Raw genomic sequence first — 14,071 nt, forward strand, 5'->3', positions numbered from 1 at the left:
AGTCCCCCGCCCCACAATCACGCCACCTTGTTTCCTTCTCTTAGGAACTTTTTCTTGGTCTCTGACTCTGGGCAGGAATTCGTTAGGGGCCAGACTATGAAGGCCTAACCCAGGCTCCCCGGTTATAGGTGTTTCTACAGAGCCTGTCCTAAGTAGGGCCATGAAAACAGAGCCAGCGGGACAGGTCTTCTGGGGGAACCACCTCTAGCAGAATAGAACGGTATCTCTTAACTCTCCCCCTTTTCTGTGGTGACATCCCAACTTTTAGCTGGTTTGTAAACAAAGCCACATAACCACTGTGTATGAACACTCCACAAAAAGTTATTCGGGAGGTGGGAGCAGCAGGGCCTAGAGCATGTGTCCTACAGCTGCCTTAGGACCTGCTTACTCATTTGATCATGCTTGCAACTAAAATTCTTTGGGCAGGTGCACATGGGACAAAATGTTGGACCTCAGTCCTCCACTCACTTGCACCCTAGACCTCTCACCCAACGCTGGGCTCGCCTCTGAGTAACAAGGTCAATGCCGTGGATAGGCTTCCTGAAAGGGCATTAATTCTTCCCCAGTTGAATTGTCAGACCCAGTGGTGGTTCCCTAACTACACCGTTAGAGCTAGAGCCGGTGCACAGTGGTACCCGCACTTCCGCACAACTGGCTTATTTTTATCTCATGGGCTTTTTGATTAGCGTGTGTGCAAAGTTCTCTTTGCATAAAATAGCAGCTAGAAAGCTTAAAACCAAAATTAAACTATATACTCACTCTGCCGTCTTTGTCTCCTTTTGCTTCATTTTAAATTTGCGCTATAAATTGTAAGTACTTTTATAAGTGATGAGGAATTCTTTTTTGTAATGAGGTAGGTCGGAAACAAATATTCAACACTGTTTACATGAATTGCAACCTTACTCATTCTAGGCCCATCATTAGCAATTTACAGGTAACAAACTAAGGCCCAGGGAGGTGGAGTGTCTTTACAAAGATCACACTGCTGGGAGGTAGCAGAGAAAACTTCAAAACAAGTCTTCTGAACCCAAAGCCACAGATCCTTCTATGCGCACCACAGGACCGGTGGCTCCGTACACACCATAAAGTCAATGTCCAAGTTCACATTCTCCTAAGCTCCTCCCATTCCCAACCACATTCTTGGTTAGCTGTGCCACTTCTAAATCAGAAGTATTTAACATAATCATGTCCAAACGAAATACACATCAGTCTCAAATGGAGCGCGAAATTAGCATCAAGCGGCAAAAATAAGAACAGCTTTGTTTGTTGAAGGTGTTATTTCCTGTTCACATCCTTAGAGGGCAGAGCCCAGTGCTTTGCAGGATTCCACACCTGCGACCGATGTAAACAAGGTTCCACTGCATACGCGCACCTGATGCAATTTGCTTTGTGTTTTTTCCTCACAAAAATAAAGTATGATTGACACAAAAGGACATACACCCTATGATTCCACTTACATGAGGTAGAATGACAGTTGCCCCCGGGGGCTGGGCGGGGAGGAGGCCGGAGTTCCCCGGGGGACAGAGGTCCAGATGGGGTGACGGGGTGCAACAATGTGAATGTAGTTAGTAACACGGATCATTTTAAAGTAATTAAAATGGTATGTTTTATGTTCTGTAGATTTTACCATTAAAAAGAGGAAAAGCACACACTGTAACTGGACGTGTGCGTTTGTTTCTGCGGATAAGGATGCATGAAAGCAGCAGACAAATTCAGTCTTAGAAGCAACGTTGGAGACACCGGCTTGTATCGGGTCCTACTCTGATAAAAACAATTCACCTACATGCAGCCCAAACAGCCCAGTCACGGCAGCCCCATCCCCAAGGGAGACATAACAGCATTCGAAACCCCGTCTACACTTGGTGACGTGCCGTGGACCCGAGGGTGCTGGCCGGCCGTGCCGGGTGGGGGTGGTGGAGGGTGGCGCACTCCTAACGCCCCCTGCCCTCTGGACCTGGCACGGTCCTCGGAGCCCAGATTCCAGCAGGACCTCAGTGACCAGCGGGGGCGGCCAGTGTGCCAGGGCCTCCGGCGGTCCCGCCACGTCAAAGCGTGAAGACGTTTCCATGAGGTCACACAGGCGTATGGCAAATAGCAGAAGGGGCCTTTCCGCTCTTGGTCATGAAAAAGTGAGTGCTAGTATGAATAGAAAATTGAAAAAACTGGATTTAAATGCAAAACAAAGACCTTGCACCTGCTCCACATACAGGTGAACTTCATTTCAGGTCATCAAAACGGGCACGTGAAGCGACGCTGGGACAAGAACACCAGCTGCCATGAGTGTATCTGTTGGTATGCTTGCCCTAGGTGACGTTCTCTGTAGTGCAGTACCATCTGGAGTACAGGGAATGCTTACAGGGCACTCCCAAATGTTGCTCCTATTTGATGAGAACCATGGAACATCACAGGTGGAGGATGTAACCAAGCCCACCTTTGGTTAGCAAAACAGGGATGTAAGACTGAAGGTTTCATAGCTCGTTGGATGCAGGATGAAAAACAGAACCCAGCACACCGAACAACTCTCCAACCTCCTAAGATTCGGAGGTCTCAGGACCTTTATCCTACATGAGCAAGAACGAACAGTTAGAACAGGTACTTTTCTTGCAATTTGTCCATTGGGAATCTCTTGCACATGGAATATGGGCACAGGAGGGAGGGTAGTAGAGGTCAGGACAGTGATTTTCAGCTGGTGTGCTGCAAGAATTTTTAAAACATGTAATATCTGACTATTTAGTCAGGGCACTGACCTCTTTTCCCTTAGATTGTCAAATTAAAAAATGACAACAGCCAATACAATAGCCATCCGGTGTGAATGAATCAAAATGATCCTTTTTTTTTTGTCAGATTGGAAAAAAATTTTTGGTGTGCTGCAAAGTTTTAACTAGTTTGTATGCGCCGTGAGACGAAAAAGGTTGAAAATCGCTGGGTTAGGAGCTAGAAAAATCAAGCTGTACACAATGTAACATTCCAGCTCTCAAAGAGCTTAGATCAAGATGGTGTGTCCCAGCTGCGCACTTACTACTTTATTATTTCTGCTGCTTGACGGCTCCCGCTAGACTCCAGGCAGAGAAGACATCAGCACTGGCGTACACACCCTTCTGTCTCCTCACCTGCCCCGTCCCAAGCCCTGCGCCTCCCCACCCACAGCTCACCCCCGCCACCTTGGCTCTTCACCCCCCACCGGTGAGTGTTCACGTTGTCACATACAGGTGGCTGTCACAGGATTTTATCGTTGCTTTGGTGGGCGTGTCTTTCAATTTCCACGGCATAATAAATGCAGTGAAATATTTAGAAGCCCGTTTCTTAATTTTGCATAAAAACTAAATACTGTATCTAAAATGTAGGAACATTCTTTGACCAGTCCTCATAGTTTTTTGGGAGAAGGCACTTTAAGCCACGTATAAAATGTGCTTATCAGCAAATAAAAATAACTCTGCTGTCCACTAGTGATTTTGATGTTACCCGTGTACTACTTGTGTTGTTTAATCCTAGGTCCTACACAGTTGTCCCCAAATGTGAGCCCAGGCTGGCTGCATCAGAACCACGCGAGGTATTTATTTAGAAGTACACGCTCTCAGGACCTCTCAGACATCTTAATGCAGTACGTTAGCCAAGGAATGTACAGATCTTAATCCTGCATCTCAGGTATCTACTCCCGTATCATTCCTCATTATCTTATTCCTGAGAAGACTGAGTCAGGCTAGATCTAGATTTGGCACAGTATCAGAAAAAACTGCCCTGCCCCGACGTGTTCTGATTAGGTGCTCTCAGCGGAAGCAACTCATAAAAGGGCATGGGAAAACTGCTCGGCTGGGGTTTGGTGTTTGAGACCTAAGCGAAGGAATGCAAGAAAGATCTCAACCTTTGTTCCATTACCTTTGGAGTAACAAAGATCCTGGAAGTTGGTTTGGCACCTCACTTCCATCTTTCATTTCCCAATAGTTGATAGCAAGATCAGATTTTTTCATTGATCTCCGAGAGGCTGACTGTCGTTCCCCTCCTCTAGGCAGTCACTGGGGGGTTCCCTTATGGGCCCCGGCCAAGACCCGAGCCAGCAAAACAGGACGACGCTCTAACCCACTGAGCTCCCCAGCCAGGGCCAGCCAGCCTTGCAGCGTGAAGCCTCCAAGCACCCTGGTGTCCTCGTGCGTGTGGACGGCCACGAAGCTCTGTGCAGGGCTGGGCTAGGCCAGGGTCACCTCTCTTACCTGTACAGGGAAGCCTGGAGCGTCCAAAAATGACCTGGCAGTCCTGGGAAACTGAGGTACTGTCAGTGTCACGTATGAAAGACTGGAAGGACTAGGAGTGAAGGGACGGGCGCTGCGTTAGGGTTTAGAAACGAGCAGAGGGGACTGATGTTTTGAACAGCTGGAAGGGGGGCAGTATCAGTCGAAGACAGGGTTTAATTGGAATGAGACCGCCTTTTCCTTACATGTGACTTACAGCAAGGAGCTCCGCACCGCGGAACTCCAGAACTGTGCGAAGCAGGCGGGTGACAGAGGAAGTAACTCGTCAGGCCAGGCCGGAGTGTCCAAAGAAAGTCGAAACTACCAGTCAGAGAACAGTGACAGCATATAGGAAAGTAGGGTGGGCACGTGAATGAGGAGAACCAGCAATTACTGTTAAATACTCCAAAATACGCATAGATTGAAACAAACACATGGGAGATTAAAAAAAAGAACAAGGCAAGAGAGCAGTTTTTAAAAATTTGGTCCATCTATTCTGAGAATGCAGCACGTCGTGAAAAAACAATCCATCAGTGAAAATAATGATACACTGAACTAGACTTAGAAATTTGACCATCCAAGAGGAAAATGTCATCTCAAGATCCACTTAGGAATAATTGTAAAAGTTTTTGGAATTTTCAACCAGGAGGTGAAATCTGTTGCAGGTCTGAACTCGTAAGGTCGGGAAGACTGGCCAGGAAGAAGCAGAATGCCTCCTCTCTAAGTGGGGTCTAGTGGACGGCAATTGTACAGCTCAAGGTTTAGTCAGTGGAGAAGATATGACTGAGAATGAAATGAAGATACTACCGCGGTCCTTCCTGCTAAGGCCTATTAAATACTGTTATTTATTAAAATCGAATTTTCGTAGATATGTTGATTTCTGGGGTGGTCCAAAGCCGTGGCCACCTGAATTCTGCAGCATGATCCATCACAAATCTCCAGCATTCTTCACAGATAAGACACAAGGCAACCTTTAGTTTCTTTCATTACAAATATCAATCCTTTTTTCCAGCCTAGTACATAGGATGTTTCATACCCATATTCTAGCTCTGCTCTCAGAAAAAAAAACCTTTCCTTTCAAAATATGACAGTGATTTGCAAGGCAGATGATCAGAATGACCTTTTTAAAGTTAAAGACTGCTAGCCCACTGGCCAAGAGTCAGTCTCTGAGATGGATCTGGGAATATCCTGATGTAAGGCATATCTGAAAGCTGCTGACTTAAATTGTGCCCCTGTGTCCAAAAGGAATGTGCATTCAGGCAAGTTTTTGGGGATGATGGGTAAGGGGTCTTCACATAAATAAAGAACAAGTGTAAATGTTGTAGAGGCCGAAATGTGGAGAACTACTATTTTCCACTAACAGGCTAGAAATGAACATATTAGACGTAGTCAAATGAAAATACAAAATGCATTTAAAAATGATATTAATGTTTTGATTATCTGTTATTTTGGGTTATCAACACCACCACCCCATTAGCCCAGACTACAGAAAGACTACAGTTAAGACAACAGTGGAGCAGTTCTCATAACCAGATGATTCTATTTACAAAATACAATAAGGAAAAGATATAGTCAAAACAAACAAGAACTATCAACCCTATTTACATTGTGGGCGTAAGTCAATCACCAACTGAAGCTGGTCATTTTCTTTCTTTTAGATCCAGTTTTCCCAACCCTAAAAAAAAAGTTTGTTAGGTAACACAGTTCACCATCTGCATAGTTACACTTTTCCAAAAAGAGTTGAGAGAGGGGAAAAAAAAAACCTACCAATAAAGGCACTGCACTACTGTGGCTTACTTTCTGAGCCAGATGTGATGACCACCCGACATTTATTTCCTTTTAAACTAGTGAAGGGTCCCCTCAAAAGATGGAATGGAATCTAGTCCTCAAAGACTGGACCCCAAAAGGCACTGCTCAAACCTCAGGCTGCTACCATGGAATGCTCAAAATGCACCCTCTTCATCTGCCTCCCCCAGTGGGCCATTCAATAGGTAATGACATTTGCTGCACACTGCACAGAAAGCCCCGCAGGCCGAGGTGAACACAGCTCTCCACACAAGCACCACGTGAACCTGGAAAAGGGACGGTGGCTGCAGATCACGTACACAGACAGCACCTAAGGCCTCGGGCTGGCCAAGGCTCAGCAGCACCATTACAGCGCAGGACGAGGCCTTCAGGGAACCTTTCCACCTAAATCCACACTCAGACCAAGGCCGGAGCACACTGAGCAGGGGCAGAGAGAAACACAAGAAAATGTTTCCAGAAAGGACTAGTTACAAACAGGAACAAACCTGGACTCTTTACTCACCATTTTAATACTGCTGCCAACTATAACAGATTAAAATCTGTACACACGACAAAGTGGAAAAAGGTCCCAAAAATGCAATAGTTTCAGCAAAAGAAGGTACTAAGGATTACTACAATTAACGTTGCTACAATAAAAACAATGGCAAACAGGGATTTGGCACCACATTTACAAAGTAAAAGCATGCACTGTTAATACACTTTAGATGTTTCCCAACAGAAAAGGCCATGGAAGATGGAAAACAAGGGGCATCTTTTACAAAACTCCCTATGACTGAGACAAACAAGCAAGAATCAAAGTGGTCAATTTAGCAGGGGTGTAGCAGCAAAGTCACCGGCTCTGTTTGAAATTTAGCAATTTGCATTTGATTGGCAGCTGCTCTGGGTGTGTCTGTATCCAAGAAGTTGACTTTATCATACTATAAAAGCATTTATCTAGTAATTTGGTAATCATCATAAACCAGGTTAACCTTCAACCCTAAGCTTAAAAAAAAAAAGAGCGCGCGCACTACAATCTTATTACAGAATTCTCCAATGTAATTACCATTTAGAAACCATAACGGTACTTTCAACACGACAGTAACATAAATTCGACCCAAAAAGCCATAATTATAGCCCCAACAACTAAAGAATTAGATTTTTATGGAAATATTATATTCTGAGCATACCAAGAGTTAAAAACAAAGAGTTCCTACTAAGAGGAACTATTTTCAAGACGATCTGCTTGTATCATGTGCATAGTTAAGACTGTGTGTGTTTTAATAAAGATTCTTTTACAAACAAAGAAATAAAATTTAGTAATTATTCTTCATGGGAAAAAAAATTTTTTTTAAGTGAATTACTGATGGTCTGTTAAGAAGAAAAAATAAAAAAGGGTAAGCTACATATTGAAGTTCTGGGATGCAGCACCTCAACTTCACATCTGCCCTAAACATTTGAGATTATGAAATCCAAGTGATGTCTTGATTCATATTTTACAGCTGTTCCAATTCCAATGTCTGATTTTAGCATCTCGTGTCAATTAAGAGTCCCTAATACAGAAGACTGTGCTGAAGAGCGCGAAGATTCTGCATGCTGCCGCCGCCTCTGGTCCCGTTCATGCTTGCCGCTGCCCGACGAGACAGCAAGAGAAGTCTGGTCTCAACACTCCACGCTGTAATAACTGGGAGAGAAAAAGGTTCTTAATGAGAGAAGGTTCACTAAGTCAAGAGACATCACTGTAGCACTGTTAACAAAACTGCCCGAAATTTTACCTTTTGTTCACCTCCATATGCCTCAGTAAAGGCCACACTCCTTTAAGTTGTTTTTAATGATGACATCTGTGACGGCATCAAACACAAACTGCACGTTCTTGGTGTCGGTGGCACAGGTGAAGTGGGTGTAGATCTCCTTGGTGTCTTTTCTTCTGTTCAGATCCTCAAACTGGCACTGGATGTAAGCAGCTGCTTCTTCATATGTGTTGGAGCCTGAAGCAGACACCCAACATTCTCAGTTCAAGCCGCAACGGCCACCCGCACTCAGCTAGGTCTGGTCGCCCCCACTTACTGACGGGCGGGGGCGGGGCCCCGCTGCGACTGTGAACAGGTTCCTACACTTCTATAATCGTTACCAGACTTTTCTTTTCTTGAGAGAAGACTCATATCATTATAAATTAAACAAAATCGTCACACACAAGGATCCGGGAAAACAAAATTTTAAATATCTCTTTCCCCTTTCATTTAGACTTTTTGGCAAAAAATCTATAAAGTATAAAAGGAAACCAGGTAAGTAGGAGGATGTATTTCTAGAAGAACACAATTGTTTAAAAGGTCACAGAGCCTGTGCTCCTTGAGGTGACTGTGAGTAAGTCACACTTCTTTTCAAAATCATTCCGCTGTTCAGGGGACTTAGCCCCAGAGGTTTACGGCGATAATTTAAATAACCAAAGGTAAACTAACAGATGCAAAGGGAAAGGGCCCTGAATTTTACACGTTTTAGTAAATGTTATGGTATGTGAACTATATCTCCATAATGCAGCTATTTTTTTAAAGATGGGGGAACCAAAAGTAAACCCCATTTCAACATTTGTAATTAACATCCTTAATCACCTGCTTCCTACACCACCTTGTCTACCTGTGAGCCTATTTAGAGCAGCCCAAGCAACTGGCTGCAGAGCCAGGGAAACGCACAAACAGTTATTCCTGTGAACCAGAGGCTATTTCCAGTGACACTAAGCATAACAAAACAAAACAAAACAAAACAAAAAACCCCAAACCCAGCAACTAAGTATATAAACACTAAATAACAAAGAAAAGCTTGAGAGAAAAAGGCATATTACTTAAACAGAATATTTTAAGAACTGAAGGATGAAAGCTTGGTAGTTGCTTGAAATGGTTTTCTTGAGATCTGCAGAACTTCCATAATTTAAGAGAGACAGATGATTAAAAAATCAATTTTGTCTCACGGGGACATATGTTGATACTTGGGAAATCAGGTCTGTGAGAATCCTTAAGAATATAAGCCAACGGACCCCAGGCAGGCTTGGAAGCGCACACCACACGAGGTGTGACCATGAGGGCTCTCTGCTATGTGTGAAGAAGATTCCCAGCTGAAACATTCATGTCAATCCTTATACTTGTCTTAGAAAAGGCTTCTCTCTCATCCTAAAACCCGCCTACTTTCTATATAAATTCACCCAGTGCTCACATCCTGCCTGACTTGGAATGAGTGACCACATCTCCAACTGCCCTGAGAAACAGAGGTCATGGGGCTTAATCTAGAATCTTAACCTTTTAGCTCGATACCTTGCTTTAAAAGTTAGTTATCTGCACTCATTTTTGTACCTTTGGTCTTGGAGATGTCTTTCTTCTGGTTCAAAATTCAGTTGCTCTACCTAGACTCTTTTTTTAAAACACTGAGGTAAAATTCACATGACATATGATAAACCCTTTTAAGCGTACAGTACAGTGGCTTTTCCTGTATGCACAGCGTTACGCAACTACCAGCTCTGTCTAGTTTCAAACCTTGTCCACCACCCCAGAAAAGCATCCCATTCCCCGTAAGTAATCACTGCCCATTTCCCCACCCAACAATGTCCTGACAACCACCAGCCCACCAATCTGCTTTCCATCTCTACGGATGCGCCTATTGTGGATGTATCATATAAGAGGAATCACAAAAATGTGATGTTTTGTGTTTGGCTTCTTTCACTTAGTGTAATGTTTATGAGGTTCATCCAAGTTGTAGCAACCATCAGTACATAAAAAGGAGAAAGTTCCTTTTAATGGCTGAATAAATATTCCATTACACAGACATGCCATTCTTTGTTCATCCTCATCATATCTAGACTCTTGATTCCTTCTTTCCCCACCTGCTTACAAACTTGCTCCATCAGTCACCTCCACTTTCTGTAGCTTCTTTGGCCATAGGTTCTTAGCGCTAAGCCCATAAACATTCACCCTGGCTCCACTCTCATTCACTCCGCTGAAACTGCTCTCAGTAATGGCCAAGCCCAGAGGCCACTTTTCAATGTGTACCTTTTCTTTTGCATACAACATTGTTGACCAGTCCTCGCTTCTTAAACTCTCCTTTAGCTTTTGATACTCTGGCTCTCTTGGTTCTTCTCTCTGGATCCTCTGCCAGCCTCTCTCTCTCTCCTGCCGACAGAGGCCGGCATACGCTCTCATTCCGTCCATGGTCCTTTTCTCTCCTCATTCTCTACCATTACCCTAAGTCATCGTTCTCACTTCCATACTGTAGCCCAAATCAATACACCTTAACCCCCAAGCTCGAAGGCCATGGATGTAACTGCCTATTAGATAGCTCCATCTAGACGTTCCACAGAGGCTCCGAAATCCGCATTCCTAAATATGAATTCAGAGACCAGCACCAGCACCCAATCAAGGCAGGGCTCTTGGAGCACCTTGGTGGCCCCCCACTTCCTTAGCCCAGCCTCCTCACAGAAAGCATTCACAGGGTCTGTGCACCGGGTGGGGGTCACAGCGGCACAGCCCTGGCAGTCATGTCTCTCCTAGGAATCTGGACCTGGGGCCCGGGGACCCCAGTCCAGTTCGGTCTTTTAAATGGAGGAGCCATAGAAACTGTGGCAGGACCACCTTTACTCACATAAACCAAAAAGCAGAAAAAGTTGGTAAGGAGAGAGAAGGATAAAGAAGACACACAAAGGGGAGAGAAAAGAAATAGGGAAAGAAGTGTGTCCAGGGGTCTGGGCAGCTTTCTATTTCCTAGTTCTAACTGCATTCTTAAGATACGCCTGCATTCTACATTCTTGCCATCGCTTCCATGACATATATTCCCATATCTTCACCAGAAGTTTTTATTTGCAGCCAAAGAACTGTTACTAATTCAACTTCCCTACTATCTTTATTGCCTTTTCATGCATAATCTTTTTGAAGCAGTTTCTATGGTATCACGCACCCCACCTAAAACCCTTCAAGAACTGCCCCGGCTCAGCCGGAGAAACCAGGCCGCCCCGAGCACCCCTGCCCTTCTCTCCAACCAGCCCGTGCCACCACTCAGGCTCCTGCAGCCCCGAATCCCTGCCAGGTTCCAGAACAACTGATGCCGGTTTTTACCTCCCTTTTTTCACTCCTTTTTTAAAAACGTATTTTACTGATTATGCTATTACAGTTGTCTCAATTTTCCCCCCTTTCCCCCCCTCTGCCCAGTACCCCCCTTCCCTCTAGCAACTGCCCCCTTTAGTTCATGTCCATGGTCGTGCATGTAACTCCTTTGGCTTCTCCATTTCCTCTATTATTCTTGACATCCAGGTCTATTTTGTGCCTACCAATTATGCTTCTTAATCCCTGTACCTTTCCCCCAATTCTCCCTCCTCTCCCTCCCGGCTGATAACCCTTCACTGATCTCCATTTCTGTGACTCTGTTCTTGTTCTAGTTGTTTGCTTAGTTTTTCCTTTTTCCGATTCAGTTGATGGTTGTGAGTTTGTTGGCCTTTTAATGTTCAGAGTTTTGATCTTCTTCTTTTTCTTAAATAAGTCCCTTTAACATTTCATGTAATAATGGCTTGGTGATGATGAACTCCTTTATCTTATCTGGGAAGCACTTTATCTGCCCTTCAGTTCTAAATGATAGCTTTGCTGACGAGAGTAATCTAGCTTGTAGGTCCTTGCTTTTTTATCACTTTGATGATTACTTCTTGCCAGTCCCTTCTTGCCTGCAAAGTTTCTTTTGAGAAATAAACTGATAGTCTTATGGGAACTCCTTTGTAGGTAACTCTCTGCTTTTCTCTTGTTGCTTTTAAGAGTCTCTATTTTTAACCTCTGGCATTTTAATTATGAAATATCTTGGTGTGGTCCAACTTGTTTGGGATTCTCTGTGCTTCTTGGACTTGTATGTCTATTTCCTTAGCCAGTTTGGGGAAGTTCTCCTTTATTATTTTTTCAAGTCAACTTTCAATTTCTTGCTCTTCCCCTTTTTCTTCTACCACCCCTATCATTCAGAAGTTGGCATGTTTAAAGTTACCCCAGAGGTTCTTAAGCCTGTCATTTTTTTTTTTTTAATTCTTTTTTCTTCCTGCTGTTCTGATTGAATGCTTTTTCCTTCCTTGTGTTCTAAATAGTTGATTTGATTCTCGGCTTCATCCTCTCCACTGTTGGTTCCCAGTAGATTTTTATTTTACTTAGTGTGGCCTGCATTTCTTCCCTTATGTTTCTGCCACACTCAATGAGTTCTTTGAGCATCCTGATCACCAGTGTTTTGAATTCTGCACCTGATAGGCTGTTTATCTCCATTTCATTTAGTTCTTTTTGTGGGGTTTTGATTGGTTCTTTCATTTGGGCCATATTTCTTTGTCTCCTCAATTCGGCAGCCTCCTTGTGTTCGTTTCTGTGTTTTAGGTAGAGCTGTTTTGACTCCCTGTCTTAGAAAAGGTATCTGTAAACTGTGTAGGGCAGAGCCTTAGGTAATCACCAGGGCGGAGCCACCGGCTTCACTGTGGGGGAGGGCTCGGAGAGGGGACAATGCCACTGCCTGGTTTCTGGAGGTTTGCCTGGCACTTGCCTCATTTCCAGTCACTTCACCCACTTCCCATATGCGACTGGCATCCTTCCAGCTACTGCGCTGGTGATGAATTCCATTGTGTGTGGGTCTGCGTATGTTCTAAGTCTGTGCGGGCCCTTTAAACACTCTCCTGAAAATCCAGCAGTTTCTTTCACCGCTCCAACCCCCACTGGTATTTACAGCCACAAGTTATGGGGATCTGTCTTCCCACTGCTGGAACCCTGGGCTATGTGGTCTGGCCTGGGATTGGGATCGCTTGCTCCCAACGTATCCCTCCTGAAATTTATCCACCACACGTGAGCGGGGCACTGCCTGTTGCGCCACCGCTTCCTCTCCATGCCATACTGCCTATCTGTCCCCTCTTACACGCCTGGATGAATGTGGCTTCTTTAAACCCTTGGCTGTCAGACTGCCATACAGCTTAATTTTCTGACAGTTCTGGTTATTTGTTTTGAGATATAGTTATAATTTTCTCTGTGGTTATGCGAGGAGGCAAAACATGTCTACCCAAGCCTCCATCAAAGTACCTCCGTATTTTCATAAATGCTATTCTTCCTTCTCAAATGTTTCTACTCGCCTGTCCGCCTTGTGCTCATTTATCCTCTTACTGCCTCACTCCAAGTAGCATTTCCCCTAGAGAAAGACTGCACTGACCCCGTAGAGGTAACCACTGCTTCTGTTCTTCTATGAATGGACATTTTATACCACAATGAAATTCTTTGTGTGTGTCTCTCTCTCTACAACTAATGTCAGTTTCTTGAGTGCAATGACTGCACCTTATCCTTGTATTTTCTTGAATGCATTTATACCAAATTTTGATTTTTATCTTTCTCCATATTCCTCAAAAAATGAGGACAGGAAAATAAAACAAACTAGAAATCCTGTTTATGTATGGAGTAGCACTTTAGACTTAATCACATACTTATGTTGATACCAGTACCAGTGAACACTCTCCAGAAGGATAACAGGCATTGTTCAAAATAAAAGGCAGTTGTACGAATGTCACTCAAGTGCTGATCTAAGATGGGCATCATCTCCAACAAAATCTTTCATGACTCCTTACCCGTGTATTCTGGGTAACAGATAGTTAGTGGACTCCTCTTTATTTTTTCCTCAAAAAGATCTTTCTTGTTGAGGAAGAGAATGATTGAAGTGTCTGTAAACCATTTGTTGTTACAAATGCTGTCAAACAGTTTCATGCTTTCATGCATTCGGTTCTAAAAAAGAAATAAAGGATGAAAGGTCAGTAACAAAAAGTAAAGATGGACTAACTGTCCATGAGAAAACAGACCAACAAGTTTTACAAGCACGGAACAGCACTCGGGGAATTTAGTCAGGCACTGACAACACGGGGGCGGGCCAGTCCTCCTCCTCTAGTTCCTGGGCGGCGGGGAGGCGGGGAGAAGGCCTGGCTGACAAGAGGGCTTAATCCTGCCCACGTATTCAATATGCAGTCATATCTTTTTAGAGTTAATAGGGCATGAATGAGTGTTTTCAAACTCTAATCTCACTGACAAGGAAGA

General features: G+C 44.1%; 1 protein-coding gene across 1 annotated transcript in view; it reads right to left on the reverse strand.

The window, feature by feature from the left end:
- Window positions 1-4,717: 4,717 nt before the first annotated feature.
- GNAI3 (G protein subunit alpha i3) overlaps window positions 4,718-14,071 on the reverse strand; it is a 35,881-nt gene continuing 26,527 nt past the window's right edge. Inside the window, exons 7-9 of the mRNA XM_054564979.1 lie at window positions 13,612-13,765; window positions 7,784-7,996; window positions 4,718-7,692 (exon numbers count right to left, since the gene is read on the reverse strand). Of these exons, the coding sequence (XP_054420954.1) occupies window positions 7,806-7,996; window positions 13,612-13,765 (345 nt within the window). The 3' untranslated portion in view covers window positions 4,718-7,692; window positions 7,784-7,805. The remainder of the gene's footprint in view (window positions 7,693-7,783; window positions 7,997-13,611; window positions 13,766-14,071) is intronic.

The sequence above is a fragment of the Pteronotus mesoamericanus genome, unplaced genomic scaffold, assembly GCF_021234165.1.
Source record: "Pteronotus mesoamericanus isolate MK-2021 breed Mesoamerican mustached bat unplaced genomic scaffold, CSHL_Meso_final scaffold_99, whole genome shotgun sequence".
Taxonomy (NCBI): domain Eukaryota; kingdom Metazoa; phylum Chordata; class Mammalia; order Chiroptera; family Mormoopidae; genus Pteronotus; species Pteronotus mesoamericanus.